Source organism: Micropterus salmoides, unplaced genomic scaffold (assembly GCF_014851395.1).
Source record: "Micropterus salmoides isolate LMB-PRFRI ecotype aquatic unplaced genomic scaffold, ASM1485139v1 Ms_hic_scaffold_21, whole genome shotgun sequence".
Taxonomy (NCBI): Eukaryota; Metazoa; Chordata; class Actinopteri; order Centrarchiformes; family Centrarchidae; genus Micropterus; species Micropterus salmoides.
The window spans coordinates 10,623,267-10,649,758 of NW_024041262.1; the positions used below are offsets into that span (position 1 = coordinate 10,623,267).

General features: G+C 42.2%; 2 protein-coding genes across 5 annotated transcripts; one reads left to right on the forward strand and one right to left on the reverse strand.

Moving 5' to 3' along the window:
• The first annotated feature begins 1,502 nt into the window (after window positions 1–1,502).
• Window positions 1,503–24,717, forward strand: slc38a10 (solute carrier family 38 member 10). Of its 3 annotated transcripts, none has more exons than XM_038736168.1 (17): window positions 1,503–1,713; window positions 1,915–2,157; window positions 5,675–5,792; window positions 6,323–6,368; window positions 6,531–6,624; window positions 6,847–6,990; window positions 9,618–9,742; window positions 13,754–13,856; window positions 14,256–14,438; window positions 14,838–14,949; window positions 16,003–16,109; window positions 16,212–16,365; window positions 19,488–19,658; window positions 19,744–20,190; window positions 20,295–20,381; window positions 21,612–21,752; window positions 22,326–24,717. In XM_038736168.1, exons 2-17 carry the CDS (start codon window positions 2,068–2,070, stop codon window positions 23,618–23,620), a joined length of 3,417 nt encoding a protein of 1,138 aa, XP_038592096.1. In that variant the 5' UTR covers window positions 1,503–1,713; window positions 1,915–2,067; the 3' UTR covers window positions 23,621–24,717. The 3 variants fall into 3 exon arrangements, with proteins under 3 accessions (XP_038592096.1, XP_038592095.1, XP_038592097.1); XM_038736167.1 differs by lacking the exon at window positions 9,618–9,742 and adding an exon at window positions 10,525–10,649; XM_038736169.1 differs by lacking the exons at window positions 1,503–1,713; window positions 1,915–2,157; window positions 5,675–5,792; ... (1 more) ...; window positions 6,531–6,624; window positions 9,618–9,742 and having other exon boundaries at window positions 6,858–6,990.
• ndufaf8 (NADH:ubiquinone oxidoreductase complex assembly factor 8) lies at window positions 24,639–26,357 on the reverse strand. Of its 2 annotated transcripts, none has more exons than XM_038736173.1 (3): window positions 26,082–26,357; window positions 25,026–25,148; window positions 24,639–24,949 (listed from the first exon to the last, which is right to left on the reverse strand). In XM_038736173.1, exons 1-3 carry the CDS (start codon window positions 26,160–26,162, stop codon window positions 24,929–24,931), a joined length of 225 nt encoding a protein of 74 aa, XP_038592101.1. In that variant the 5' UTR covers window positions 26,163–26,357; the 3' UTR covers window positions 24,639–24,928. The 2 variants fall into 2 exon arrangements, with proteins under 2 accessions (XP_038592101.1, XP_038592102.1); XM_038736174.1 differs by having other exon boundaries at window positions 25,038–25,148; window positions 26,082–26,355.
• Between the last annotated feature and the right edge of the window lie 135 nt (window positions 26,358–26,492).

The window sequence follows — 26,492 nt, forward strand, 5'->3', positions numbered from 1 at the left end:
TTCAGACAGGACTTTCCACAATCTTGACACAAAGGCACACACACACGCACAAACACACACATGTCTATACAATTTAAAATCCCCCCGTTTGCCTTTCAAAGCTTCATCACATCCCTGCCTCTGAAAATCCTCCGTCCCCGAGGGAAAGCACACCCGGCAGGGGGAAAGCTCCCAGGTCAAGCCCCCGCCCCTTCCAGCCCCTCGCTCCGTCTTCTCCTTCCTGGTCAAACAACACAATAGTCATCTATCGGAGAGGGCACCGGGCAGGCGCTTTGGCTGATGGAAATAAACCTACCGACTGCCAGCAACATTTCAGTTGCTCGGGCTGACTATTCACTCTGACGTCATCCACAATTGGTCTGTTCTGTTTCAGTCTTTTTTGTCCCCCATCCCCCTTCAAACACACACACAAACACACACACACATTTAGCACTTGCATCCCTCTGTTGCCCGTTTCCCTTTCCTGAAGGGAGTCTCTGAGGCATCTGGAAAAACAGGATTCATGCATGTCTGTTTGTATTGTTATGATTACAGACCTCATCAATGGTGGAAGAACTAGTCAGGCCCTTTAGTTAAGTAAAACACAACAATGTAAAAGGAAAAAACTCCATCGCAAGTAAAACTTTCAAAAACCCTCTTCAGCAAAAGTGCAGAATATTATCAGCAAAATGTGCCTAAAAAGACAAAAATATACCAAAACAAAAAATTCAAAATGCCACTTGTGACTGATGCATTATTACATTATTATTTTGTCACTGGTGCATCAGCGTGTCATTAGCATTTTGCTGTTCTAGCTGGTCATGGTGGAGTTAGACTTAACTATTTTATACAGTTCAGTAGTTTTGTCCAATGATTCCCAAAGTAGGGTTTAGACGCCCTTCAAAGGGTCAAGGAGGAAATAAGAAAAAAACATGTGTGCATGTAACTTGTATTCCCCCCCCCCCCCTCTCTGATCATAGTTTTTCTGTGAAATGTTTAATATTCAACCATTTTGGACCTTGAGCAGTTATTTCTAAAGGAAACCATCTGAAAAGTTAAGAGGGGAAATCACTCTTTAGTGGGACTGACAACATCTCACAGACATCTGAAACGTAACAAAGGCCCCTAAGTGGATGCTGTTTTTGTAAAAGGTCAAAAGCCACTGGTTTAATCTTTAACAATGCACTGTATTGTCTAAGCATATCACATGTTTTTCTAATGTTTAATCCTGTAAAAGCTGTTAGATAAAGTAGCGAAGTAAAACGCAGAGTATTTCTCTATGAAATGCAGATAAATTAAGCATAGCAGCATTAAAGGGAAATACTCAAGTAAAATACACAATAATGGAGAAACGATAACAACATGAATGTGCTTAAAGATAAAGAGGACAAGACATCGAGCTATTTTATTAACTGAAGTGTGTCCAGTGGCACCAAAATTATGACTGCTGTGTGTCCACTAGTGGGCGCCAAAGCATTTCAACAGTAATGAAACCAGCGAGCTGTCTTGTCTTCTCGTTCCTCCTCGACTGTAATTCCTACTTCCTGGTTACGCGTTCAGAAAAACAGCCAGGTTGGAGTTGTCAATATCCTCTTATACCGGTTCTGCGTCAACCTGAAGTTTATACACAAAAACGCAATTTCATAACGATAAATGGCCGTTTAATGTCTCTAAATTGCCGATGATAAAGTAAACAGGACAGCGAGGCGGTGCACGCAGAAGTCTCAGAGAAAGGTGAGTTAACGTAAATGAAACTGAGTTACTAACGTTAGTTGTTTAGCTCGCCAACGAAACGCTATTATCTTTACGGCCCGCTGTCTCTTTCATTTTAAAACATTTAATATTAACGTGTGTGTTTGGTTAGTGGGTATTTTACTAAACGACGATAGGCTCAGTTGTGTCAAACTCTTGTTCCCCCTCTGTGTTTTCTCCCAGAGCGCCACGTCAGTGATCTGCGGAGGAGTCAGAAAAACACAGTCGGAGTCTCGAGTCCCCGCTTTGGACCAGACATTAGACCGGTATACTTCACCGGTGGCCTCCAAAGAGCTGCGTTTTCTTTCCGAAGGACAATTCCGGAAGCGGTTCAAAATGACGGCGTCCAACTGGGGTCTGATAATGAACGTGGTGAACAGCATCGTCGGAGTCAGCGTGCTCACAATGCCCTTCTGCTTCAAACAGGTGGGTAACCTGCAGCTGCACGCGCACCAGCAGATAAGACGTGCAGGTGCGGCGACAAAATCCTTCCCAGAAGCACGGGCCTTTACTTTGACTGTGTGCAGTGGTGCAAGTATTTAGATTATTTACTCAAGGAAAAGTAGTAGTATCCTGGATTTAAAACAGAAGTATTAGGCTAACAAAAAGTACTCAAACAGATGTTAGTCTATATAATTATATTATTGAGTCATTAACGATGCATTAACATTGTGTATTCCTGGTATGGCAAATAATTGAGTTGCAACAAACCTTGTCTTTGAAGCATTTATTAATTAAAGAAAATGACATATATGATAAAAATCAGCTGGATGAAAGGTTTTGTCCCCTTTTCAGAAACTAACGTCTGGCACAGAGCAAAGGGATGCATAATCATTTGGACAGTCCAAGTTTCTATGTTTTGGGGAACAGAGATCCTTTCTCGGCCTTCAATGAACATTCAAGGCCAGGACAGTAATGGCTAGAAAGGAAAACTCTCACAGCTCTGACCTAAACCCTACACACGTGGACAGACTACTATAATGAGTATATGCATAAGAGGCTAAATGGAAGGTCAGCAATCACAAGCAGTACCTGATGTTGTACTTTATCAAGATGGAACTCATTTGTACATATACATAGGGGTAGTTTAATCTTTAATGATGCATCATATTTTACAAACGAATCAAATATTAATCTGACAACTTTTAACTATAGCTTTGAAATGATAGAATTGAATAAAAAGTATCTCCAGTATTTCTCTTTTAAGAAAGTGGTAAGATGGAAATAATTAAGTAAATGACAGGTACTGTAAAACTGTACATGTATACAGTACTTAGGTAAATTTACTTAATAGTTACTTTCTATCATTGACTACATACCTTTTGCACAAAACAAATAGGTTATAGTCAGATTGTATCGTATAGGGAAATGTTTCTAGCAACATTAATACTAGCTTTTGTTTATTTTCATTAATTTTATCAATATCACATATCAAGCCACACACAGGTAGCTATACCTGAATAGATTATACTGTATGTCTCTATCTGGCATGATTTGGTTCCCAGTAAATAATGACTAGAGCAACACACACATTGTCACACAAAGCGAACTTGATGTAGTTCATCGAAATAATATCATATACAGTAGGGCTGCAGCAAACGATGATTTTAGTGTTCACAGCTTCTATAGGTTATTTCAATGATTCATCGATGCGTCATTTAAGAAGTACTTTTGTTTAGCGGAGGCCAAACCACTTTTGTCTAGAAAACACACCTGAAATGTGAAATGGGAAATGAGCGTTCCTGCACATGAAACAGCTGTTGTTTGTTATTATAAAGATGGCAATTATAAAGGCAAAGAATATGGGTGAAAGGATGGATTAGCACACACAGGTAGCAGGGATTGTCTGAGCTACAGAGAGAGCTGGAGGGGAGTTAAAAGGTGCAGCTCCCCGACACATAGTTAACTCATGACTGAGGTTACAACTCACGGCCCAAAAAGGAGAACAACAAACACACGTGTACATTTTCAGCTGAGGTCTGCGGCTTACTTTGGCTAGCCTTCAACTCAACAATCAATCATGATTTCAGTTAAATGCTAAAGTTGCTGTTACTTACACCTTGTCTGTGGTCCGCTGGCAGAACACCGGGTGCTTTCTGATCAGGTGCTGTTGCCGAGGCGACGTAAGTTTTGTTTTATGGTGGATGGACTGTGACATTAGAGTTGTTGTTTTCTTTAGCTTGAAATAATCCCATACTTTGGACACTTTCTTCTTTGTCGCTCGCTATTTTCTCTCTCTTCCTCCACTTTACAAACAGCGCCATTATAATCACGTCGTGTTCACAGCATAAGTGCGCTGTGCGACAGTAATAAATGTCTGTGCGAAACACTGTGCTGTGTAGTTATACTGATTAAAGCATTTTAGTAATTGATTTAATCAATTTAATCGATGTATCGTTTCAGCCCTAATATACAGTCAGTTGTAGTTTGGGGTGGTGTGGAATTTAAAGACGGGTGTTTCTTGCACAATGCGGTGTGACGTATGTCTGTTTTACAAACTTGAATTACTATTCACTTTTCACACTGTGAACGGCAACGTAGTGCAAATAGAAAATAGGGCTGTTGCGATAACCGCAAAATTGAAATACCTCAAATACCTAAATTCTGGTCAAGCCTACCGCGGAGGATGGCAAGCACCGCAACAACCACAATGTTCATACTGTACACTTCAGGGCGTGTTAAATAAATAAATGAGTGCTTCAAAAGTTAAAAAGGTTCAAAAGGTTAGTTAGGAGTTAGTTAGGACAGCCCATTCAATCTGAATGGAGTTTGGATCGATCAGGGCTATTCTATGCTAACTTAGTCACAGTAAAGTACAATGATAGTTGGAATAAAGTTACAGACACAGGTTTTTTGAACTCACCAGGTAGATCAATCTCCTCGCTTTCTTTTCTCCAAGTAATGTCCAGTTTTGTCCGGTAGTCCGACAGAGCTAATGAGGCTAACAACAACACTGGAACCGATGGATGTGCATCCATCTGTTCCAGAAAAAATTCGCGTTTGGTCTGAATGCCGCATTACTCTGCTATTTGGCACCAAATGGAAATTACTTCACCGCGACAGCCCTAATAGATAATGAAATGACTAGAAATAAAATAAACAACATATTACCACAGAGTTGTTGAATCAACCTCTTGCTAAAGCGCTTTCAACAAAAACTGGACATTGTCACCTTCAGCTTGATGACAGTGCACTTCACTATGGCCTGCGTGTTTTTTTTGTGTTGTCATTGTACAAGGACATCAGTGTGAAGGGAAATTTATGAGTGACTACTTTTATAGCCTGGCAACTTCCCCGTGAGATCAGTGGACGCCTGGTTGAACATAATCAGTATCATTCTCCTTCTGTTGTGTGACTGCCTTAAGAGTGTTTTCACTCCCCCCATTAAAATCATTTGAACATATTGTCTTGCATGTTTTGGCACAAATACTTGTTTTGAAAATACTGTAGAGCAAGGCATTACCCTCCAACCCTGGAAAATAGACCCAAAAGGGAGAGGATTTCACAAAGCATAATTGTGATCACAGTAAGAGCTCAGGAAACAACTTGCTGTGAAGCCTACTTCCTGCCTCACTGCCTCCAGGTGCTTGGTGTGTGGCCATGAACCAAAGTGTACACAAATAAAATATAAGTTCAAAATGTGTGCTGTATTTATAGGTGTTTCTGTACAGGAAGAACTAAAACATAAAATAATATTTTTATTGAGCCTTTACATTTCCCTTTAATTAAAAAACAGCAATATACCTCTCTACAATAGTCTAAGACACAACAGAGATTTTAAGAACAGCAATTTATTACCAGTACAGTATATTATAATCATGGCTATATTATTATTATTATTATTACTATTATGACAATGCATGGAAGCACATACTCCAGACTATTCTCCCTTAAGCAAAAGAAAAAATATATTATTTTTAAGGATGTATGTTGTGTCTTACAGTGTGGGATAGTGCTGGGAACTCTCTTGTTGTTCTTCTGTTCGTGGATGACCCACAAGTCTTGCATGTTCCTGGTCCACACAGCGAGCAGCACCAAAAGAAGGACCTATGCAGGATTGGGTGAGTTTTAAATAGTAATGAGTGACATTTTTCTGTAACTAAGTGTTTGGTGCTTTGTGTTTATTACTAACAGTCCAACAGTGATTCAGCCTTTATACAGTAAAGGCTTTGCATTGGCAACTTTTCACTTTTCTCAGTGCGCATGACATCGTTTATGGCAGGACTTTCACAGATGAACCCTCTGAAGCACAGGAAATGATTTGTTTTACCATTTTGGCAGCAACAGCCGCAGCTTTGTTCAGAAAGAGGAAGAAGAAGGCAGTTAGCAGTAGCAACGATAGCAGGTCAGATAAAAGTGCGTCAGCAATGGAAAAGTCACCGCGTCACTACAGACATTGAAATGAACAAAGATTTGAGGTTTAAGCTGCTGTACTGTAGTACACATGGAAGATATGTAGTATATGGGAAAGGCTAAATTAGCACAGTTATGGTGGTTTGATTTTTAAGCATTATTAAAGCAGAAACTATTTTTAGGATGCTGCCATCTGTTGGTCCCCATGTTTACACCCATGTCACTCCCTTCTCTGCAGCCTTCCATGCTTACGGGAAACCCGGAAAAACACTGGTGGAGACGAGGCAGGTCTTATTATTAATTCGCTACATTATACTGTATTTGAAGTGACTTGATTTTCTTCAAATAATTATTGTAGTTGTATTAAAAAAAAGATTTATATTCAAAACCATAGACTTGAATAATTATTGTGATTTGACCTTTTCCCTCTCTCTCTCCCACTGCAGTATGATCGGTTTGATGTTGGGGACCTGCATTGCCTTCTACGTTGTGATAGCTGATCTGGGCTCAAATTTCTTCGCTCAGCTGTTAGGTTTACAGGTCTGAGATCAGTATTTGCTATTTTTTATTTCTCAATCTTTTTTTATTTCTTAACTTCATGATCATGATCAAGTTGTGCTTTTCGTCCCCACTGCTCTCTTCCGCATTCTTCTTAACTTTACTGATAAGCAGCCAAAAATAGTGACAAACCAACAACAAGCAGTCTGTTAGTAAGTTCTTGAGTATCAATGTTGTATTATCATGTGACACTGTCCTCTGAAGGTGACCTTCAGTTTTCGCGTGCTGCTGCTGATCGCTGTGTCTCTGTTCATCGTCCTCCCTCTGAGTCTACAGAGGAACATGATGTCGTCCATCCAGTCCTTCTCTGCTATGGCTCTCATGTTCTACACCCTTTTCATGTTCACGGTGAGCCCGCCAACACACAGACTGCTACACTTCACTCAATGCATCTGAATAGACTGCCGGGGAAACACACTTTGGCTTTGCTTACAAAGCTCAACAGTCAAAATGCACGAGGTAGAACGCTTTTTTTAAGTTAGCTGTACAGTTGCAAAGCATCGGACATATAAAGTGCAGTCATAATCTGACATCTGCAGTCCAGAAAGATGGCATAAAGAATTGTCAAGCTGCACAGTTAAAGTTTCAATTAGATCAAAAACCTTTGTGGATGTAATGTCAAGTGATTATTGCCGTTTTGTTGATGCATTTCTGTGTTCACTGTGTTATGTATTTTGAGTACTAGAGTTAATTCGCTCTTTATGCTCTTTAATTCTTTCCCAAAGACGTCACACATGTAAATATTATAGATGCCTTTATAACCGGCAAAATAGTTAATTGACATTACTCTCTGTTTTAACTTATTTGATGGTCAGAATATTGTCTTGGATAAATGTTATTTTGTTATATTCTGTGTTCATTCTTCCTTACTCGCTCCTTTGTACAGAACCATGTCTTCCTCTTGCTCCTCTTTTTTTTAAAGAGCAAATTCACACTAAATCACATCAAGCAGAAAACAACTGCTGTGCTGCTCTTCATAGCTGAAACAAAGGCTTTCCCCTGGGAGTGAGACACCGTTTGGTAATGGCCACTAGAGACATTTTAAGCACTGTAAGTGCAAAGCAAATGGAGGTCAAATCCACGCAATTATTCAACTCAACTAAATCACAACCCTTTGCAACTGTAGGGAATATTCTTTATGTATTTGCTCACTTGTTGATATAAATATGTCAAATGCATTTTATATCTCTCCCAGACTTATTTTTCTAGCCCATTAACTGCTGTTTGTACAGCATGTACAATGCATTTGACATAATACTTGTATTTGTTTAGGAAAAACACTTTATTCTCTTATCCTGAGTCAGCACAATGTTCCTATTTGAACATACCTTTATTCCCCAGTCAGTCACCATTGATTAGCAACACCTCCATGACAGCTTAAATGTTTCTGAGGTTAATACTAACCTTAACGATTATTTAAACCTGAAAAATTAAGAAGATTCAAGATTGAATTTTTAGCCATGTAGCCCCACCTCAACCTTTTAACATTTGAAGGATGCTGCACTTCTGGCTACACTCCAACCAGTAATGTTTAATATAAAACTATTTTGTACTTTTTTTTTTGTACTTTATTTTTCTTCTTTCTGGTTGAATGGTCCATTTTCTTTCCACTGTGCATTTTGTTTTGCAGTAGCCTTTTAGATGTGTATGCAAATAAGCAATAATATCTTGACTTTTTTTGAATTAATCAAGTACACTAGCCTATAAAATGTCGGAAAATTGTGAAAAATGTCAATCGCAGTTTCCTAGACCGTTATAGGATTTTTAAGATCAATATTTGACTATTTCAAAATCCGATATTCTAATATATCGTCCGATATTCTTTTTTTCTTCTTCTTGTCAGAAACACATAACATAAACAAAGATTATCCCTAACATTTCTTATGTGTAGTTGTGACATAATGCAGTTTAAAAAGAAACCTGTTGTTATAAATGGTACTTTGAACAAAAGTACAATAATAAATATTACATTTTTGATAAATAAGAGTTCAACGTATAAAGAAAAGTCTCTCGGTTCCTTTTGTAATTGTCTTTTATTGGCTGTTATAAACGCAGATACTGAGTTATCTGCAATTAGCTCACATCAGCTGATAATCAGCACGCCAATAGATACCCCAGCTGTTTTTCGTGCAGCAGACAGTCTAGATTGCACCGCTAAGAAAAGCAGCAAATAATCACATGCAAAAAGTTGGAACCTGCAATTGAAAGCGATTGGCTAATCAACTGATGGACTAATTGTTTCAGTACTGATGCAAACTCAGCAGAGACATGCACATCTTTGCATGTAACCAGTTCAAACAGGCATCAGCACAGCACAGAGCACATTTTCAGCTTAAACATATATTTAAACCCTTGCTATCAGTATTAAAGGACACACAGCGCTGAACCCATGTACCACTAAAGAGTGCACGGCTGTTTGCATTTAACTAAACAGCACTAAACACACAGCCCTCTCACAGCTGATGAGCTTTTGGCTTCATGGTTTCTGAGTGCGGTCTGAGGTGCGACATACTAAAACGGTTTGACTCAAGTGACGGTCCAGCAGCAGTTTTCTGCCTGGTGTGATTCAGCTCGTTTACTCTTTAAAGGCACACACAGAGTTTGTGAGAGAGAGATTCTGTTTTACTGACCTGTAGCACTGCTTTCACAGACTTCTCACTGCTGTATACAAGTCTCTCTGTGTGATGTGACTTGTAGTTCTGTAGCATGGCGATAAACTGGAGCTGTGGTGTGGTGTGGTGTGTGTCTGGCTTCAGATCCAGGCCCGGCCCGGTCCAGACCCCTAACCCTCTAACAGTGATGTATCTCCTTCCCTCCCTCCTTTTATTCTACCCTTCGTTTTTCCCTCCTATTCCATTGTACCACTTTACTTCTTTCTCTTCCTCCGGCTCCCTCGTTTCCTTCTGCTCTTCCTCACCCTCCTCGACTACCTCCTCTCCTCTGTCCAACTACTGTTTCTGTTGCTGGTGCTGTAGATAGTGTTGTCGTCACTGCGCTACGGCATAATCTCGGGCTCCTGGGTGGAGCAGGTTCACCTGTGGCGCTTCAAGGGCGTCATTCAGTGCCTGCCCATTATCGCCACAACCTTCTGCTGTCACCCGTAAGTAAACCACGGAAACCACCCCCAAAATAACACCACCATAAGGGCGGTGGGGGGTGCGGGGTAGAGAGTAAAGGAAGTGTGCAACTTTATACTCCTTAACCCCCCCCCCACACACACACACCTATCTTCCGTCCAGTCCTCTCAGTCATCCCCATTTCTGTTTTCACCTTTTAATTTGGGTTTGGTCTGAGCCATTCAAGCTCTGTGAGAGAGAGAGAGAGAGAGAGTGTGTGTGTGTGTGTGTGTTTGGTGGCAGTAGTATTAATAAGGCAGACGAGTGAAAAGTTTCATCTTTGCTGCCCTCCCACCTCCACCCTACAGCCAGGATGAGCGGTGTGGGTGTGGGAGGCTGGAGGGTTACAGAGTGTTCTGCTGTCCTTTGGGACTTGATCAGGTAATTAAAGGAGCAAGACACAGGAAACGCATGCTGATCAAAAACCTGTGGAGTTTTTTTTTTTTTAAATCTAGATTGCCCTTTTGTAAGCCTCTTATGCTTTATCAAATTTAGAGTTGACTTTTAGTCTTCACGTATCACCCTCATTACTCAGTTTCTTTTGGCTATGACAGGTTTTTTTGGTTCAGTATGGCGTTTCTCGTCATGTCTATATCTTGTTTCCCTTTCTTCATTTTCTCTGGTTTTCTCTGCTCATTCATTTCTTTCATTATCTGTCTGTGAGCCATCAGCATGGGTGTAGCCCCTCCTCTTCTCCGTTCTCTTCCCCCACTTGTCTTCATTTGGTTCGGGCCGTAACTCCCCCCCTCCCCCTCCTTCCCCTCAGATGGTGGTATCCTCGTTCAAACACGGGCTGCTCAGCGGCTGGTGGATAGGGCAGGTCAATGTGGTGCGCTGGGAGGGTGTGTTTCGCTGTCTCCCCATCTGTGGGATGGCCTTCGCCTGTCAGTCGTAAGTACTCCTCCCGCCCCTCCACCCGAACAGGACCATATGATGAAACTAATGTCAAACAAGATTCAAAATAAGGGCAAATCTGACAGTAGTCCTAAAATCATGTGGTTGGTAGATGCTCATATGGGGGATTTTCCACTGTTTAATACAGTGAATTAAATCTTTCATCATTGCATGTAGAAATTCAGCAAACTTCACAGGTAGCGCATGTGTACGCACCATTCCTTTAAGCCACAGTGGAGAGAGTTTGGGGTGAGTTACGTAAAGAGACACACAAATTCATGGTGGAGATGAGGTGGTTGTTGAGGATTTCTTATTGCAAAGGGAGGCTGCTTATTTTTGCTAATGTGCTGTTCACAGTCAGCTCATCTGTTTCTGTCCGTCCAGTCTAGAATTAACCTGAGACTTAAACTGCTCTTTGTCCACGCTACTGCTTTTGTTGTTGTAAAACTCAATTTGGCCGTTATGGAAAGCAAACATTTGTTGGAAAAACAATGCCATGCAGTCAAGTGACTTTTAAATGTCACAAAAAAAAACTACAATAAGGATTCACTGCAAGAAAAATAGCCTAACTTTTTCCATTCCATTAACTAACCCCGCAGAGACGGCAGAGATCACACAACCACATCCACTTCTCGCAGCTTAATCAGAGCTACTCTTAGTCACTGTGTTCATTCACCTCTCCATTTTCATCCCCCTGCATGCTCTGTCACTACCTCTTGTGTCCTCTCAGCTTTAGTGCTAGCTCTGGGTGTGCAGTGAGTTGAGCGGGCGAAGGGCAACGTGTGAGGGTCTAATGGGATCTGGGTGCACGAAGTCTTATCTTTGATTTGAATGCAGTGCTGGGAGGGATGTTAGGGAGTGGTATGGTGAGGTCATTAGCAGCCAGATGTTTGGGTGGTGGTACTGTATGGGTTTGTTTGTGTGAGAGAGTGTGAGGTAAGTGGCAGGAGTGGGTGACTGTAGCCTTGAGACTGCAACAAGACTTTAATTAATGTAATCTCACAGAGCCAACATAACATTATGGTAGGGCGGGTGTGTTCACCAAGTGAGGTGTGCTCATGTTAGAAGAAGAAGAAGAAAGTGCGGTGCCTGTGTGTGTTTATGCATGTGTGCGTCGGTTCCCACTAGCAGTGCTGACTGATATTTGGCAGGGTGATTTCTTGGCCTGTGGTCAGGCCGAGCGAGGCAAGCGCTCCGCTAGGCGGCAGGCAGCTAAGCCAAACCACTAATCAACACATTGGCCTGCCGCCATCTTACAGACACACACTGATGTATTCACAGGCTGATTAAACAGCTCTCAGCACATTGGATTTTTATTACATTCATGAAATGTGTTTACTTTCAGTTAAAACATTACTTAACATCACCATTTAGACGGGATGGGAGCTGGCCCTGCTGTTTTTTGGCTGTACGCTTGAATAGCGCGGAGGAGTTAGCTCATAATAGAGGGACATAAGAAAACTATGCAGCGAAAATGTCCCTCTGTGATGCTACTGTCAGCATGCTTTCAACTCCAAGTTAATGATATTATCTACAGCACATACACACTTTCACCCACATTCGCTTTGAAGACCTTCGCCATCATATTTCCTCCATTTAAGGGCAGCGTTGAAGCAAAAACACATTAGCCTCTGAGTCTGGACTATTGAGTGACCATTAGATGCTTTAGCTCCCCACTTACAATAAGCTGTTTTATTTAACCTTGGCTATGAGATTTACTGGTTTGCGGATTAAAAAAGCACCACGGGACAGTGCTTGCTCATAAAACCAGTGTGTGTGAAAGAGGGACACACAAAGAGAGAATGAGAGGCAGAGAAAGTTAGGGTTCCTTGCTCTCTGTCATTTCTTCCTTTCATAGCAAGAGAGAAAAAGAAGAGGCAAGCACAAATAGTCTGCCAGGAAACTTTATTATACTGTAAAACCTGCCAGGCACTCACACACACACACACACACACACACACACACACACATTATATATATATAATCAAACATCAAAAGAGGAGTATGAGACAAGAGTTCAGAATTTCAGCTCTTTTTTCGTGGTATTCACATCTACATGTGTTAAACTACTCAGGACATACCAACCTTTATTTGAACACACCCATTTTTTCAAGTGAGTAAAACTATTGGTCCCCTCCACATCGTCACAGTCTCTTATAGCAGAGGACCGAAAATGACAGAAGGAGACAGATACCTTGGTTTACATACAGTCTCAGGTTCAACCTCAGCCAGCCTTGATTACTGTCACCCATTCTGTGTCACACACACACATACACACGCTCATATGTAGACACTTCTTACACACTTCACCCCCTTTGCCATGACATTACTTACATCTACAATATTAATAACATAATATTCAGAATGTGAAAAAAGTCCACATGTTGAAAAACTTGTTGCATTCATGTGCTTGGCAGAAGTTATTATAGACACACAACTTGTATGTTCATGTGCTTTAAATGATGTCTGGCTATATGAGTTTTATTCATACATTTAAAGCGATTATTTAAGAGTAAGTTTTGCAGAAGGTGGTAGTGAACTATATTCATTAACAAACAATGCAGAATATCTGCAAATTTACATCACTGAGTAGGCACGAGTGACTTTACGACCAGTCAAACAACAAATTTGACTTAATTTGCTTAATTTGATGTGTTACATAACTGTCTTACTGTATTAAATCTTTAATGGGCTAAACAAGCAGAAATAAATCACTTGTCTGAGTTGGACGCTGACAAGGGCGTGAGGAGGGAGATGCATCATTTGATGATGAGTTGAACAAGTGGGCATCCAGATTGCTGCACATTAAAGAAATCTACAGAGCAATTTCCATTATCAAATTTGAAGTAAGCAGATAGCTACACTGTCAAATGTTGTCAGCTGTTTGAGCAGAAGAAGAAAAATCACAACTCTGCTGATTCAGGTGACATCAATGAAACTACTGTCCCAGACTCCCCCTTCTAGACTTGGAGGTGCCACTTCCCTTAGCAAAAGTTGTGTCTCTGATAATGCTGACAGCACATGAATGCACAGCAGCAGTACCTGTGTGTGTCATGCAGCACGCAGACTAGTGTTGTTGTTGGGCTGCTTGTCTCTCACAGGCAGGTGCTGCCGACCTACGACAGCCTGGATGAGCCGTCCGTCAAACGCATGAGCACCATCTTCACCTCAGCCCTCAACGTAGTCACCATCTTCTACATCACCGTGAGTGCAAGCACACTTCTATGCACACCAGCCTCCAGTGTTTACACTGGTTACATTTGCCCCTGTCACTGCTGTCACATGGAAACCTTGTGAGAGTGCCTGCTTGTTCTGATAGTTTTGTTGAAATCAGTGCTTAAAAATGTATTGAATGGTGTCTGTTACCATTATTATTGTCTTAGTATCTTTATGTCGGTCTTTCCAGCTGTTTTGTATTTGTATTAGTGGAAGAGTCTTGAAAGGTGAAGTTTCCATCAGACAGCACGGCAGATTTCTTGTGCACGTACGCTTTCATGTAAAAAACAATGAGGGACTTTCTAAAAATAAACATGTGCGTCTCCTTCTTTTTGTTTTCCTTCCAAACCTATATTTTGGTTCCCTCCGCCTCTCTCTCTGAACCAGGTGGGTTTCTTTGGCTACGTCAGTTTCACAGATAACATTGCAGGCAACGTGCTGATGAACTTCCCGTCCAACCTAGTGACGGAAATGATCCGCGTGGGCTTCATGATGTCTGTGGCCGTTGGCTTCCCCATGATGATCCTGCCCTGCCGGCAGGCCATCAACACCATGCTTTTTGAGCAGCAGGTCAGCTTGAATTCTACTAATAAACTAGCTTTATGGGGTAAATCTAAGTAAATTAATCATAATTTAATATACAGTGTGACCTATTGCCTACCTATTAATCATTGTTGATCAGGCACTCCCATTCTCTGCAATACAGTGTGACAATAGTAAAAACAGGAACATGTTGCGCCCTGTAAACAACAGAGCCCTCTGGAAACACCTGCTGGGGAACTTAACTGCGACGTAGATTGCATTTGCATCATATCCAGACATTGTAGGCACATGACTCCTGTGACGCGCACACAGTCTTTTGTAGTTTAGAAAAACGTGTCGCGTATGCAGTACATTTGTGAGATTTTATTTATTTATTTAGTCTTTCCTTCTGTACCTCTTATATCACTCTCTGTTTCCGACTTACAGCAGAAGGATGGGACGTTTGCTGCTGGGGGATACATGCCTCCTCTGCGCTTCAAGATGATCACTCTCTCCATTGTTTTTGGCACCATGCTGGGAGGCATTCTTATCCCCAACGGTACATCCTGCACGTGTGTGTGTGTGTGTGAGCAATCAGCCACGGATTTGAATTGTATGTGTATGCGTACAGCTTGCTGACTGGAGGTGCATGTGTTCCTTTATGTGGGCGGAGTGGCTGGGGAGCTTTACGACGTGTGTGAATGTGAATATATGAGTCAGTGACTGTCACACTCTAACACAGTCCTTAAATCAGGGCCCTAACTTTTATCTCCTTTTAGACGGGCAGACGGGAAGATAGGGCTATTATTCTCCCAGACTCTCTCTCTCACACCCACACACAGACACATGCCGCAGACACACACATCCATGTACACACCAATATTGGCTCTCTGTCAGGTTCTTTGAGTCTTTCTGTCCCCCTCACAAACGGCTCCAAAATGGTGGAGATGTAAAGGTTAGCATCAGTTTATGTTTTATTCATCCTTTTATATGGTGGCTGTTTGTTAAACTTTTGATTGGGTGGACACACACACACACACACACACACACACACACACACACACACACACACAGTGTGTTTGGCTGGGTCTTTGTGTATCTAATCAGACTAATAGACTGAGGAGAAGGGAGGTAAGGACCCTGGGGAGAATGGACACTAAATCTGAGGGAGACAATCTGGTGTCCGTCCTCTGGATGAACGATAGGTTTCCAGGCCCGATGCCCAGCCGGCCCGGTCCACAGAGACAGGGGTGGGGCCAAGGTTTTCTGCTGCCAGGAGCAGGGTGCCATGGATGGGAGCCTGAGGCTGGCCGGGTGCCGGATATGAATGGCAGAGGCAGGTCTAAATGGAGCTAGGGAATGATTTGAGTTTTATAGCAGAAGAGATCAGTGCGCTCTGTGGGACGCAAACCACGTCTGACTTTAAGCTAACTATTTCAGCTGTCCATTACGTTTTGGCCAGGATTTGTTTATTTATGATTACCACATAGGCCCTGACAACTGCAGAATTACCCCCCAGGGGTACAAGTAACACTGGTTGGGAATCACTGCTGTAAAAGGACCACAATATAATCTGTAACCTGTGTTTTTTTTCCCCCTTTTCTCTCTTTAGTGGAAACCATTCTGGGTCTGACTGGAGCGACCATGGGCAGCCTCATCTGCTTTATATGCCCTGCTCTCATCTACAGAAAGATCCAGAAGAATGGCATCCTCGCTCAGGTTACATAGCCAGAATTTTCCTAATCATTTGCTCATTGAAAATATGTTTATTCACTGTTTCTGACCTGTTGTGCTTCTCCTCTTTCTCTCTCTGTTCTGTAGCTGGTGCTTTTGGTAGGTCTGTGCATCCTGCTGGTCAGCACCTTTACCACCCTCTCAATTTCGGCCAGAAGCCCCGGAACCAAGGTCCAAGGTCCTCCTCCTCCAGCACCTGACAAGAAAAACCTGCCCCTACCGGACCTCCGCGAACTGCACGGTAAAGATCATGACATGCACTAATGGCTGGCAATCACTTACCTACTTGAGGGAATGTAGATTAAAGTGTTTTACTAATGAGCCATGGAAACATTTACCTCAAAGGTCCGGAGCCAGGGTAGTCTGCAGTGTCTGGGAGTGGACAGCAGCGCTGCATGTAGTTAAAGGCACCAGCAGCACGGGAGTTTATTTCTTGTTTTATTTTCAAAGTTATGGACCGCAGCCCGTAAAACAGCCACAAAAAGACAATATGAGGTAGTAGTAAAGAGCCAGAGAGACCAAAACAAAAGCACAAAGCTGTAGAAAAAGAAAGAGGTTTCTTTCATCTCTGAGAGAAGAAAAGATGGAGACAGACACAGTGACTGATTGACTGACGGACAGGCAGGGTGAGGAGATAACCTCTTGATAATATCTGAGAGCAGCGCTGAGTGCTTGACATTGATGGAACGAGGGTGATGCCCTTCAAACTCGAGTAATTTCTCTCCTCCACCCCTCTACCTCTGTTCATTTCTCCTGTTATCCCCTCCCCCCAAAATACATTACCCCCCATATCTCCAGTGGCAGCTATAAAATGCCTGCGAGCTTTAGCTGCATAAAGGGAAGAGGGTGATTGTGGGGCGAAGAGGAACCCTTCGAGTTAATGTTATCAGTTTTAGGCTGAAACAGGAGGGGCTTTTATTTTAACTTCCTGTTTATACCCCATGGTTTCTTTTCTTTGCAGCAGTCTTTCCACACATTTTTACTCCAGGTGAAACCCATGTGTTCCAACCTCCACACCAGTTTCCTGTTTGTCACTTACAATTTTAATTCATCTCTCTCTCTCTCCGACTCATTTATTATACCGGTCAGTATTTTGCCTTCGTCTGTGTTTGCTGCCACCTGGTGGAGCTACTCCTCAATAGTCAGCTTGAAGTCGGTTACAGCTGAGTTGATCTGTACGTACGTAGTATATGCCGAGGTGCTAATTTATTTTATTGCCAGCATTTAATGTGTGTAATAAACACAACTGTAGAAGAAAATATATGTCAGGGCCAGTATTAAATAGTACTAGCTAGCACTAGAATGTGGTAGTTTTATTTTTCTGAGACAAGAGAAAATAGTGGAATAAATGAGGCTTCAAATTTATGGTTTCTTAATTTTGTCGCAGTAACGTGTCTCATATTTATCAGACTGTATACACTGGCTGTGTGAAAAGTGCAGCAAAGGCAAATAAAAAGCTCACCCGCAGCAGTACTAAATAAGAGTAAAAAAAGCTCCTAGCATGAAAACTTTATTTTTATGGTTGTTTAAATCTATTACTAAAGGACTTATTTACTCAGTCATGTTGCCTTAACAGGGAGCACAGTTTAGCTGAAGGATCTTGGGGATATACACTGAACAAAATTATAAATGCAACACTTTTGTTTTTGCCCCCATTCATCATGAGCTGAACTCATGATGAATGGGGGCAAACGGCTTACTCATGTGTGTCTCAAACATCTAAGACTTTCTCTATGTACACGAGGCCTATTTTTCTCAAATATTGTTCACAAATCTGTCAAAATCTGTGTTAGTGAGCACTTCACCTTTCCCGAGATAATCCATCCACCTCACAGGTGTGGCATATCAAGATGCTGATCAGACAGCATGGGTATCGCACAGGTGTGCCTTAGGCTGGCCACAATAAAAGGCTTCCATCAGTTCCATCACACAGCACAATGCCACAGATGTCGCAAGTTTTGAGGGAGCGTGCAATTGGCATGCTGACTGCAGGAATGTCCACCAGAGCTGTTGCCCGTGAATTGAATGTTCATTTCTCTACCATAAGCCGTCTCCAAAGGCATTTCAGAGAATTTGGCAGTACATCCAACCGGCCTCACAACCGCAGACCACGTGGAACCACACCAGCCCAGGACCTCCACATCCAGCATCTTCACATCCAGGATCGTCTAGACCAGCCACCCGGACAGCTGCTGCAACAATCGGTTTGCATAACCAAAGAATTTCTGCACAAACTGTCAGGAACCGTCTCAGGGAAGCTCATCTGCACGCTCCTCGTCCTCATCGGGGTCTCGACCTGACTGCAGTTCATTGTCGTAACCAACTTGTTGGGCAAATGCTCACATTTGATGGCGTCTGGTACTTTGGATAGGTGTTCTCTTCACGGATGAATCCCGGTTTTCACTGTACAGGGCAGATGGCAGACAGCGTGTATGGTGTTGTGTGGGTGAGCAGTTTGCTGATGTCAACGCTGTGGATCGAGTGGCCCATGGTCGTGGTGGGGTTATGGTATGGACAGGCGTGTGTTATGGACAACAAACACAGGTGCATTTTATTGATGGCATTTTGAATGCACTGAGATACTGTGACGAGATCCTGAGTCCCACTGTTGTTCCATTCATCCACGACCATCACCTCATGTTGCAGCATGATAATGCACGGCCCCATGTTGCAAGGATCTTTACACAATTCCTGAAAGCTGAAAACATCCCAGTTCTTGTATGGCCAGCATGCTCACCAGACATGTCACCCATTGAGCATGTTTGGGACGCTCTGGATCAGCGTATATGACGGCGTGTTCCAGGTCCTACGAATATCCAGCAACTTCGCACAGCCATTGAAGAGGAGTGGACATTCCATTCCACAGGCCACAATCAACAACCTGATCAACTCTATGCGAAGGAGATGTGTTGTACTGTGTGAGGCAAATGGTGGTCACACCAGATACTGACTGGTTTCCAGATCCCCCCAGACCCCCCCAATACAGTGAAACTGGACTTTTTTGAGTGGCCTTTTCTTGTGGCCAGCCTAAGGCACATCTGTGCGATACCCATGCTGTCTGATCAGCATCTTGATATGCCACAGCTGTGAGGTGGATGGTTTATCTCGGCAAAGGTGAAGTGCTCACTAACACAGATTTTGACAGATTTGTGAACAATATTTGAGAGAAATAGGCCTTTTGTGAACACAGAGAAAGTTTTAGATCTTTGAGTTCAGCTCATGATGAATGGGGGCAAAAACAAAAGTGTTGCGTTTATAATTTTGTTCAGTTTCTATATTGGATATCGCACATTTGCATAGAGGTGATTTCCAGTAGCAGTAGACTTTGTTGTGATAGACTGTGTTTTGTGTGTTTTCATGTAGATAATCTTCCAAACAAGAAGCCAATGGAGATAGAAAAACCTGACCTTCCAGCTGTGGAGGTGGTACAACCCGTAGAGAGGGGCCAGGCTGAACCCCTCCAGATTAAAGGACCAGTGGAACTACCTGAGGGGAAGAAGGAGGAAGAGGTGCAGTTGGACCGCCCCGATGCTGGTAAGGAAACTGACCCAGGGCTTGAATCTTAATTGTTTCCTCAATGAACTGATTAGAATTTGTGATGTTTTGTGTATTTACACAGGTGTTGCAGCACCGGAGGGCGAGGCCCATCGCCATGAACCACCTATCCCTCATGACGAGGTCATGGTTGACACAAGAAAAAACAACGCAGAGCTGGAAGAGGACAAGAAACAACCTGTTCCTCCTGTAGGAGGTGGAGACGAAGAACCCAAAAGAGATGGAGGGCATGCTGTGGAGATAGAGGTAGAAAAAGACCACAAGGTTGAAGAGAAACCAAAGCCTGAGGAGGCTGTTGTGAGGAAAGAGGAAGTGGATTTGGGTGGAGGTGAAATCCTGTCCAATGAGGTGCTGGAGAAGCTGGATGCTGACGCAGGCAAAAAGCAGGACGTTCCCCGGCCAAAGGAAGTTGAGAAGCTCGATTCTGTGAAAGATCCTCTTGCAGGGAATGCAGCTGAGGTGGTCAATCAGGTCCATAATGTGGGCAAAGCTCCAGAGGCTGCAGGGAAACGTGAGTATTCTAGTAGTAGTAGTCTCTTTTGTGTAACTCTAGTTACATAAAAACAGTTCTAGGAAAATACAACATTGACCTTGTGATATTTGGTGATCCCACAGCTCCACTTCCTGAAGGAGAGCATCATCTTGCTGCAGCCGAGGCTCCTGCTGCAGACAGCAAAGATACAGCAGACGAGAAGTTGGACGGTAAGTGGAGTAGAAAACCTCTATTTGGATAGGCATGAGTTAATATCTTAGGTCACTTATTCACACACATTGTAAAACGGGTTGCACTGCAAGTGTATCATTTAGGGATATATTTTTCATTTTTGAATTGCTACAATTGATAGGATGTGATGTAATCTAAAATATAGCTGCATAAAAATATTTTTGTCCTGCTAACTTAGAATTAGTAAACTTCTTTTTTTTTTTAACCAACATTCAGTATTCATTCAGCCTCCATTGATCAGAATCAGCAGCTTTGAGTGGATATGACAGTAAGATGACAGTAAGACCCAGCACATGACTGTTTTCTGTTTAACCATAAGTGGGGAAAAACTGACAGCATCACTGTTAAATTTTCCACTTCTGTGTACACATACATGAGTGCTTAGGTTATTCTTGAAAGTGGCACAATAGATACAACAAGTACAACACTTCTTTTGATCACAGATTGAAAATGTTGAAAATGAAAATGTTTATTGAAGGTGGAGTTTTCTTTACTCGGCTATATTGTAACAAACCTTATAGGATTTGCCATGGTCTGCTGCATGCTGTTTATGCTCCTGCCTCTCTTTTCCCCATCTCAGTTTGCTTGTTTTATCTTATATAATGTAATCGGTCATCTGATCTTGCTTCTTGTGGCTATTTGTGATTCTACAAGGGGTGTAAAAGACAGCAGAGATATTCAAATCCATTTCTTTCTCCTACTTCTTGACCTGGCTCTCCGCACTACGCAGTCTTTTTTGGCTTTTGTTGACTTTCTTGCTCTGTTTACGTTTGCTCTCTCTCTCCTCCTCTTTCTCTTTTTCTTTCTTTCTCTGCTGGACTCCTATCACAGTGATAAAAAAGCTGGTTGCAGGTATGAATTCCCTCTTGCCTCTTCTCTTCATCTCGGTCTGTCCCTCAAATGTTCTGTCACTCAGTGGGCCATTTATTTGTTCATAGATATTTACATACTTATTAATTTGTGTTTTTATCATACAACTAAATAATCCACTCACCTTTCCCCTTAACATAGTTTGTGTGTGTCTACTGCTGCCCACTCCAGCTAATGTTTAAAGCTACAATCTAGTACTAAGCCATATCTCTGTTTCCCTTCCCCTCTCACCTAGACACTGGTCCCACATCAGCCTAACTAAGCTTCTTAACTAATGCTAATGTTCTCAGAGCAGGTTGTGACTTATTTTAAATTAATTCAATGTTTCTGTTGTGCAGAGGGCCAGCTCGACCACGCTGTGCTACTGCAGGTGATCCAGGAGCAGCAGCAGCAACAGAAGAGACTTCTTGACCAGCAGGAGAAACTACTGGCTGTCATAGAAGAGCAACACAAGGAAATCCACCAGAAACAACCTGCTGGTGAGTATACACATGATGTTTTCCAGGTGTGACAAAGGGCTGGACGATATGGCCAAAAATGTTATCACAATAAAAAGTTTCATATCTTTCGATATCGATAATTATCACGGAAAGTATCAAATCGTTCTTTCGAGTTTAAAGGCTGATTTATACACCCCAGCGAAAGCTGAAGAAACCTGAAAATTGTGGTTTCTTCTTCTTTATGGTCTTGATTCCAAACAGTGGATCACTTCACAAATCGGAGGTGGAACATTCAAAATAATTATGATAAAATCTTTGTCAACAAATACGCATGAGTAAACTTAAGTAAAAACCTTTTTCAGTCATTTTCCCTCAACAACTAAATATCTTCATAAAAAAAAGTTCAAATTTGTGTATGATTCATGTGAATAAAATGAAACATTTATGAATATTTATTGAACATTTATTATATTGTTATTGGAAAAAATTATATTGTGATAATTATTGTTATTTTATTGTCCAGCCCTAACGTGACACTTGATGGAGAGCACAGATTTCACACAACAAGTAGTAGTGTTCAATCTTAGAAATAAATGTGTTTATAACTTAAAGGAGCTGCAGCTGATGGTGAGGCAGAGAAAGGAGTTCAGGAACACTTGGAAGTGATGGAAGATGGAGCGGCGAAGCTCAAAGACTCTGACCTGGCCTCAGACCTGAAACAGCCCAAGGAGGGAGTTGGAGCTCCACAGGGTGGAGTAGCTGAGCATCATGCTGTGGCCCAGAATCAAGCTCAGGCAGGTGATAAGGTTCCTGAAGTAGGGGCTCCTGAATTAGCTGTTCAAGCGGCTTACAAGGAAGATGGCCATATTGCACCTAGAGGAGAATCCCATAAGCAGGGTGAGCTTGGGGCGAGAGGAGTGCCACTGGGAAAGAAAATACCTGACGACCGTCAGCCTGTACATGAAAATGTCCAGGTAGCTCAACTTGAAGATAAAGAAAGGAGCCTGGATAAGGAAAAGGAGAAAATTGAAAATATTAAAAAAGCACTGATAGAGAGAGAGGTTCAAGTAAGACTGGAAAAAGAACAGCTTGAGAGGGAGATAAAGGAAAAGATGGCCAGAGAACAGAAGTTAGAAAAGGAAAGAATGGAGAGAGAAAGGATAGAGAAGGAAGTGCAGGCAAGATTGGAAAGAGAAAGACAAGAAAAGCTGGCCAAAGAGCAGGAGTTGGAGAAGGAAAGAGCTGACAAAGAGAGGATAAAGAAAGAAGTGCAGGCTAGGGTGGAAAAAGAGCGACTGGAAAGGGAGAGAAGAGAGAAGCTGGCCAGAGAACAGGAGCTGGAGAAAGAGGGAGCGGTAAAAGAAAACGCTCCACAGGAGAACCCTGCAGAAGAGAGTTTTCAGCAGCAGATACAGAAAGCAGACCAGGAAATATCTGAGAGGAAAGAGAAACAGGCGGAGGAGGCTCAGGAGAGACTGGCCCAGGTGGGGCGAGTCGTAGAAGCCGTAAATGCTAGAAAAGCTGCACCGGGAGCTGAGAGAGAAGATGGTAAAGCTTTGAAGAAAGGAGCACGAGACCTCAAAGAGAATGTTGCTGCTCAGGCGGACCCCAGAGAAAGTGTGGAAGACGGGGGCGTCAAAGCCGAGGCTCGCCCCCAGGGCTCCCACGAGAAGGTCAGGGACCAGGGAGAGATGGATCTAAGGCGGAGGCGCAGGGCACTGGGACCCAGAGAGGCTGGAGGGCCCCTGAAGGAGACCAGGGCTTCCAGGGGCGTGCCGGGGCTGGAGCCCCTTCTGGAGCTGGGGGGCTCAGACCTGCACGCAGCCCTAGAAGAGCAGCTACTGGCTGGGGCAATGGTACACTCACGGCAGATTAAGCAGGCCTCAGAGGACGATGGTGCGAAATAACAGACAGACAGCAACATACTTCACACCTGCAGAGAACTTGTTATACTGTGGACCATGATATCGTTGCCTTGCTTTCTTTCTTTCTTTTTGAAATGTTACGGACAAAGAGGAACATTTTCCATTTCGTTATACTGTGCACTCAAATAACTCAAATTCTTTATTAAAGAGCAATGTGTGTACATATTAACTTATTTTTGCCTTTAGGACGAGCATTTTGAAAAGGTCGTAGTGTACATAAACCCTATGCAAATAACGTTCTATAGTGTTGTGACAAGGCGGACATAGTACTGTTTGTATGAATCACCTCAGTTCCTTTTCATTCAGCAGCTTTATGGAGTCTGCTTCTCTCTAGGATATGATTTATTGTCTCCTGTGCTGATTTTATTTTAAATGTTTCTGGTGAGTTTGTGTTTTCCTTTTACTTTGAGATATAAGTTTGTTGTGTGATCAGTGTTTAGGGAACCTACATTTACCACATGTTGGATGTGTCATGTGGGTTCAAGCGACCTTGCTGTTATTTCAGTACTCTTTCAAATGAAAATAAGTGCATTCAACTTATTGTTGGAGCTAAGAGGTATATATAGTGTAGTCTTGCTCTTTGATAAACTGGGCACGACGAAGCAGCTTGACACATCTGGATCCATCGCAGTCGATGCCATTCCATCTTCAGTATCTCATTCTTGTTGATTTATTAGTGCCTTCTGATCCATATGCTGCAGTGGTGATAGTTTATCAAAACAAAAATGTGGCAGTTTCTCTGCTTCCACTGGACCACTTACTGTAAACAGTACAGTAATTATGAGAAAATAAGTGTACATTGGAAGGAAATAAAGACTGTTGTGTTTCTTAGTAATCAAACTTTTCCTCCATCAGTTAGCCATTCCACACATGCTGGACCTTTGTTTTGTACAAAAGGCTATTTTAATGACTATTTTTCTATGTGCATTGTATTTCTGTAAATTTTGCTGATAAGAACATCTCTAACTTACATCACTGTTGGTTTGTGTTCAGACTATAATGACTATCAGCAATGTTTTATTCGCCTCTGTATATTACAGAACTGTATCAGTCTTGCATATTAAACAAAGTCATGAAAAGGTGTCTGTGAATTTTAAACACACCAAACACATTCAGTTCATTCACAGTGCCAAGTAGAAGAAGGGCTATGTTATCATCAAGATAAACTAATATTCGTTCAGCACTACAAGTCAATCAACACTTGAAACTTCATGTCTTCTCTCTCAGCAATGAACAGCTGATTTGACGGTCCAGGTAGGTCCGCTCCAACAGAGCCATGACAGTTTTCTTTCATTTGGCTCTTTTCTTGGCCTGAAATAAAACAAAGTAACATTTGAACAAAGGCCATCTATCACCACTTCATAGGACCAGCAGGAGGATTTCGGACCTTATCACGTACTGCATTTGTAAAGCAGGTCTTCAGTGCTTCAAATTCCTTGGCGCACAGGTCCTTCCTCAGCTCCTGTCTGCCTGTTGTGGTAGCTGCAACACACTTCCCATACCCTGCTGCCTGAATCACACATTAGTTGACATTAGATAAAGGAAAACAACGCAAGTTTATGTTTCACCTTCTGTCCAGGATAAAATGAAATTTCTGTTATTTTATTCTATTGTATGCACTTAACTATCGTCCTCTCTGTGCATTGTGTCATTAAACTCCATTGTTTCTCTTACTCTATTATTACAACATTCATCTTACTCATACAGTTTCTGTTTGTGTAAATGGGTAACTGCATTTCAACGTGCAATCATGAACTGAGTAAACTCTAACCTCAACAGTCAAGCCGAACAAACAATTGAAAAAGTCTGATATCTACGTTATAAATGAATAACTGGCATGTTCTTGTAACCTGCACTCTACAGCAGTGATTCTCAAAGTGGGGTCCGGGAACCCCCAAGGGTCCTTAAGGGGGTTCCCAGCAAAAAGGGGAATCATTTACCTTTGCTATAATTCCATCCATAAGTAACACAATGCGAGGATGTATGTCTGGTTTGCCCATTGGTTCATACACTCTGTAATAAAACATCTAAAAACAAAACTCCCATCAGATCGGGACCCTGGGACAAAATCTAACCTTATCAAACTTATTTAGGGGTCCTTGACATAAAGGATAACCACTGCTCTACAGTATTAGTAGTAGCATTAGTGTTGCAAAATGCAGGCTCTGCATAATGGATGTTAGTCTGTGGTGTCCAACAAACCGCATAGATGATGATGTTCAAATGAAAAATACGTGGGATGTGCTCTTTGGAAACTGCAAAAATGGCCTCGTTAACTTGCTATGGGGCATGGGGGCACACTGTGTTTTGTGGTCCTGACCTGAAAAGTGGTTTTATGTAGCATAAGCACCAAGTTGGAATTCATTTTAATATTAAGTGAACTATTTCTGAGACCAAGACGTTCCCGCTATGACAATGTCCCAATAACTTTTTCAGTGCTTACCTCTCCTGCACACTGTGCAAAAAGTTCGGGGAAATGTCTAATTTTCTCTCGAGTGCGACTCCAGACATTTGGCCCAGACATGGCTCCTTAATGGTTTCAAGTCAACTGACGAGCACGATAGAGATGAACTGCCAATTCAGAAACCGACGCTGCCTCACGGTTTGTTAAATGTACTTGCAAACATATAAAACATTTAAACGAAAATACACATCAACAAGCAGATGAAGCACTTCTGTCATCCATGGACGGCGCCATATTGTTGACCGTGTCATCAAGGTAACTTCCAAAAGCATATTCGGTTATGTTATTCGCTCATCTCCCTGTCAATCAAAATGTCAGCTCTAGCTTTCCTCAAGTTGATTCGCTGTTTGTCGACCTCGGGCGTGACCAAAACACCAATAGAATTTAGGA

Coding starts and splice junctions, on each gene's coding strand:
- slc38a10 (XM_038736168.1), top strand. CDS start 2,068: ATGACGGCGTCCAACTGGGGTCTGATAATGAACGTGGTGAACAGCATC. Junction 6,369..6,530: donor AAAACACTGGTGGAGACGAG/GCAGGTCTTATT, acceptor CTCCCACTGCAG/TATGATCGGTTTGATGTTGG. Junction 20,191..20,294: donor TCCAGAGGCTGCAGGGAAAC/GTGAGTATTCTA, acceptor GTGATCCCACAG/CTCCACTTCCTGAAGGAGAG.
- ndufaf8 (XM_038736173.1), bottom strand. CDS start 26,162: ATGTCTGGGCCAAATGTCTGGAGTCGCACTCGAGAGAAAATTAGACAT. Junction 25,149..26,081: donor TTGCACAGTGTGCAGGAGAG/GTAAGCACTGAA, acceptor TGTGTGATTCAG/GCAGCAGGGTATGGGAAGTG. Junction 24,950..25,025: donor CAAATGCAGTACGTGATAAG/GTCCGAAATCCT, acceptor GTTTTATTTCAG/GCCAAGAAAAGAGCCAAATG.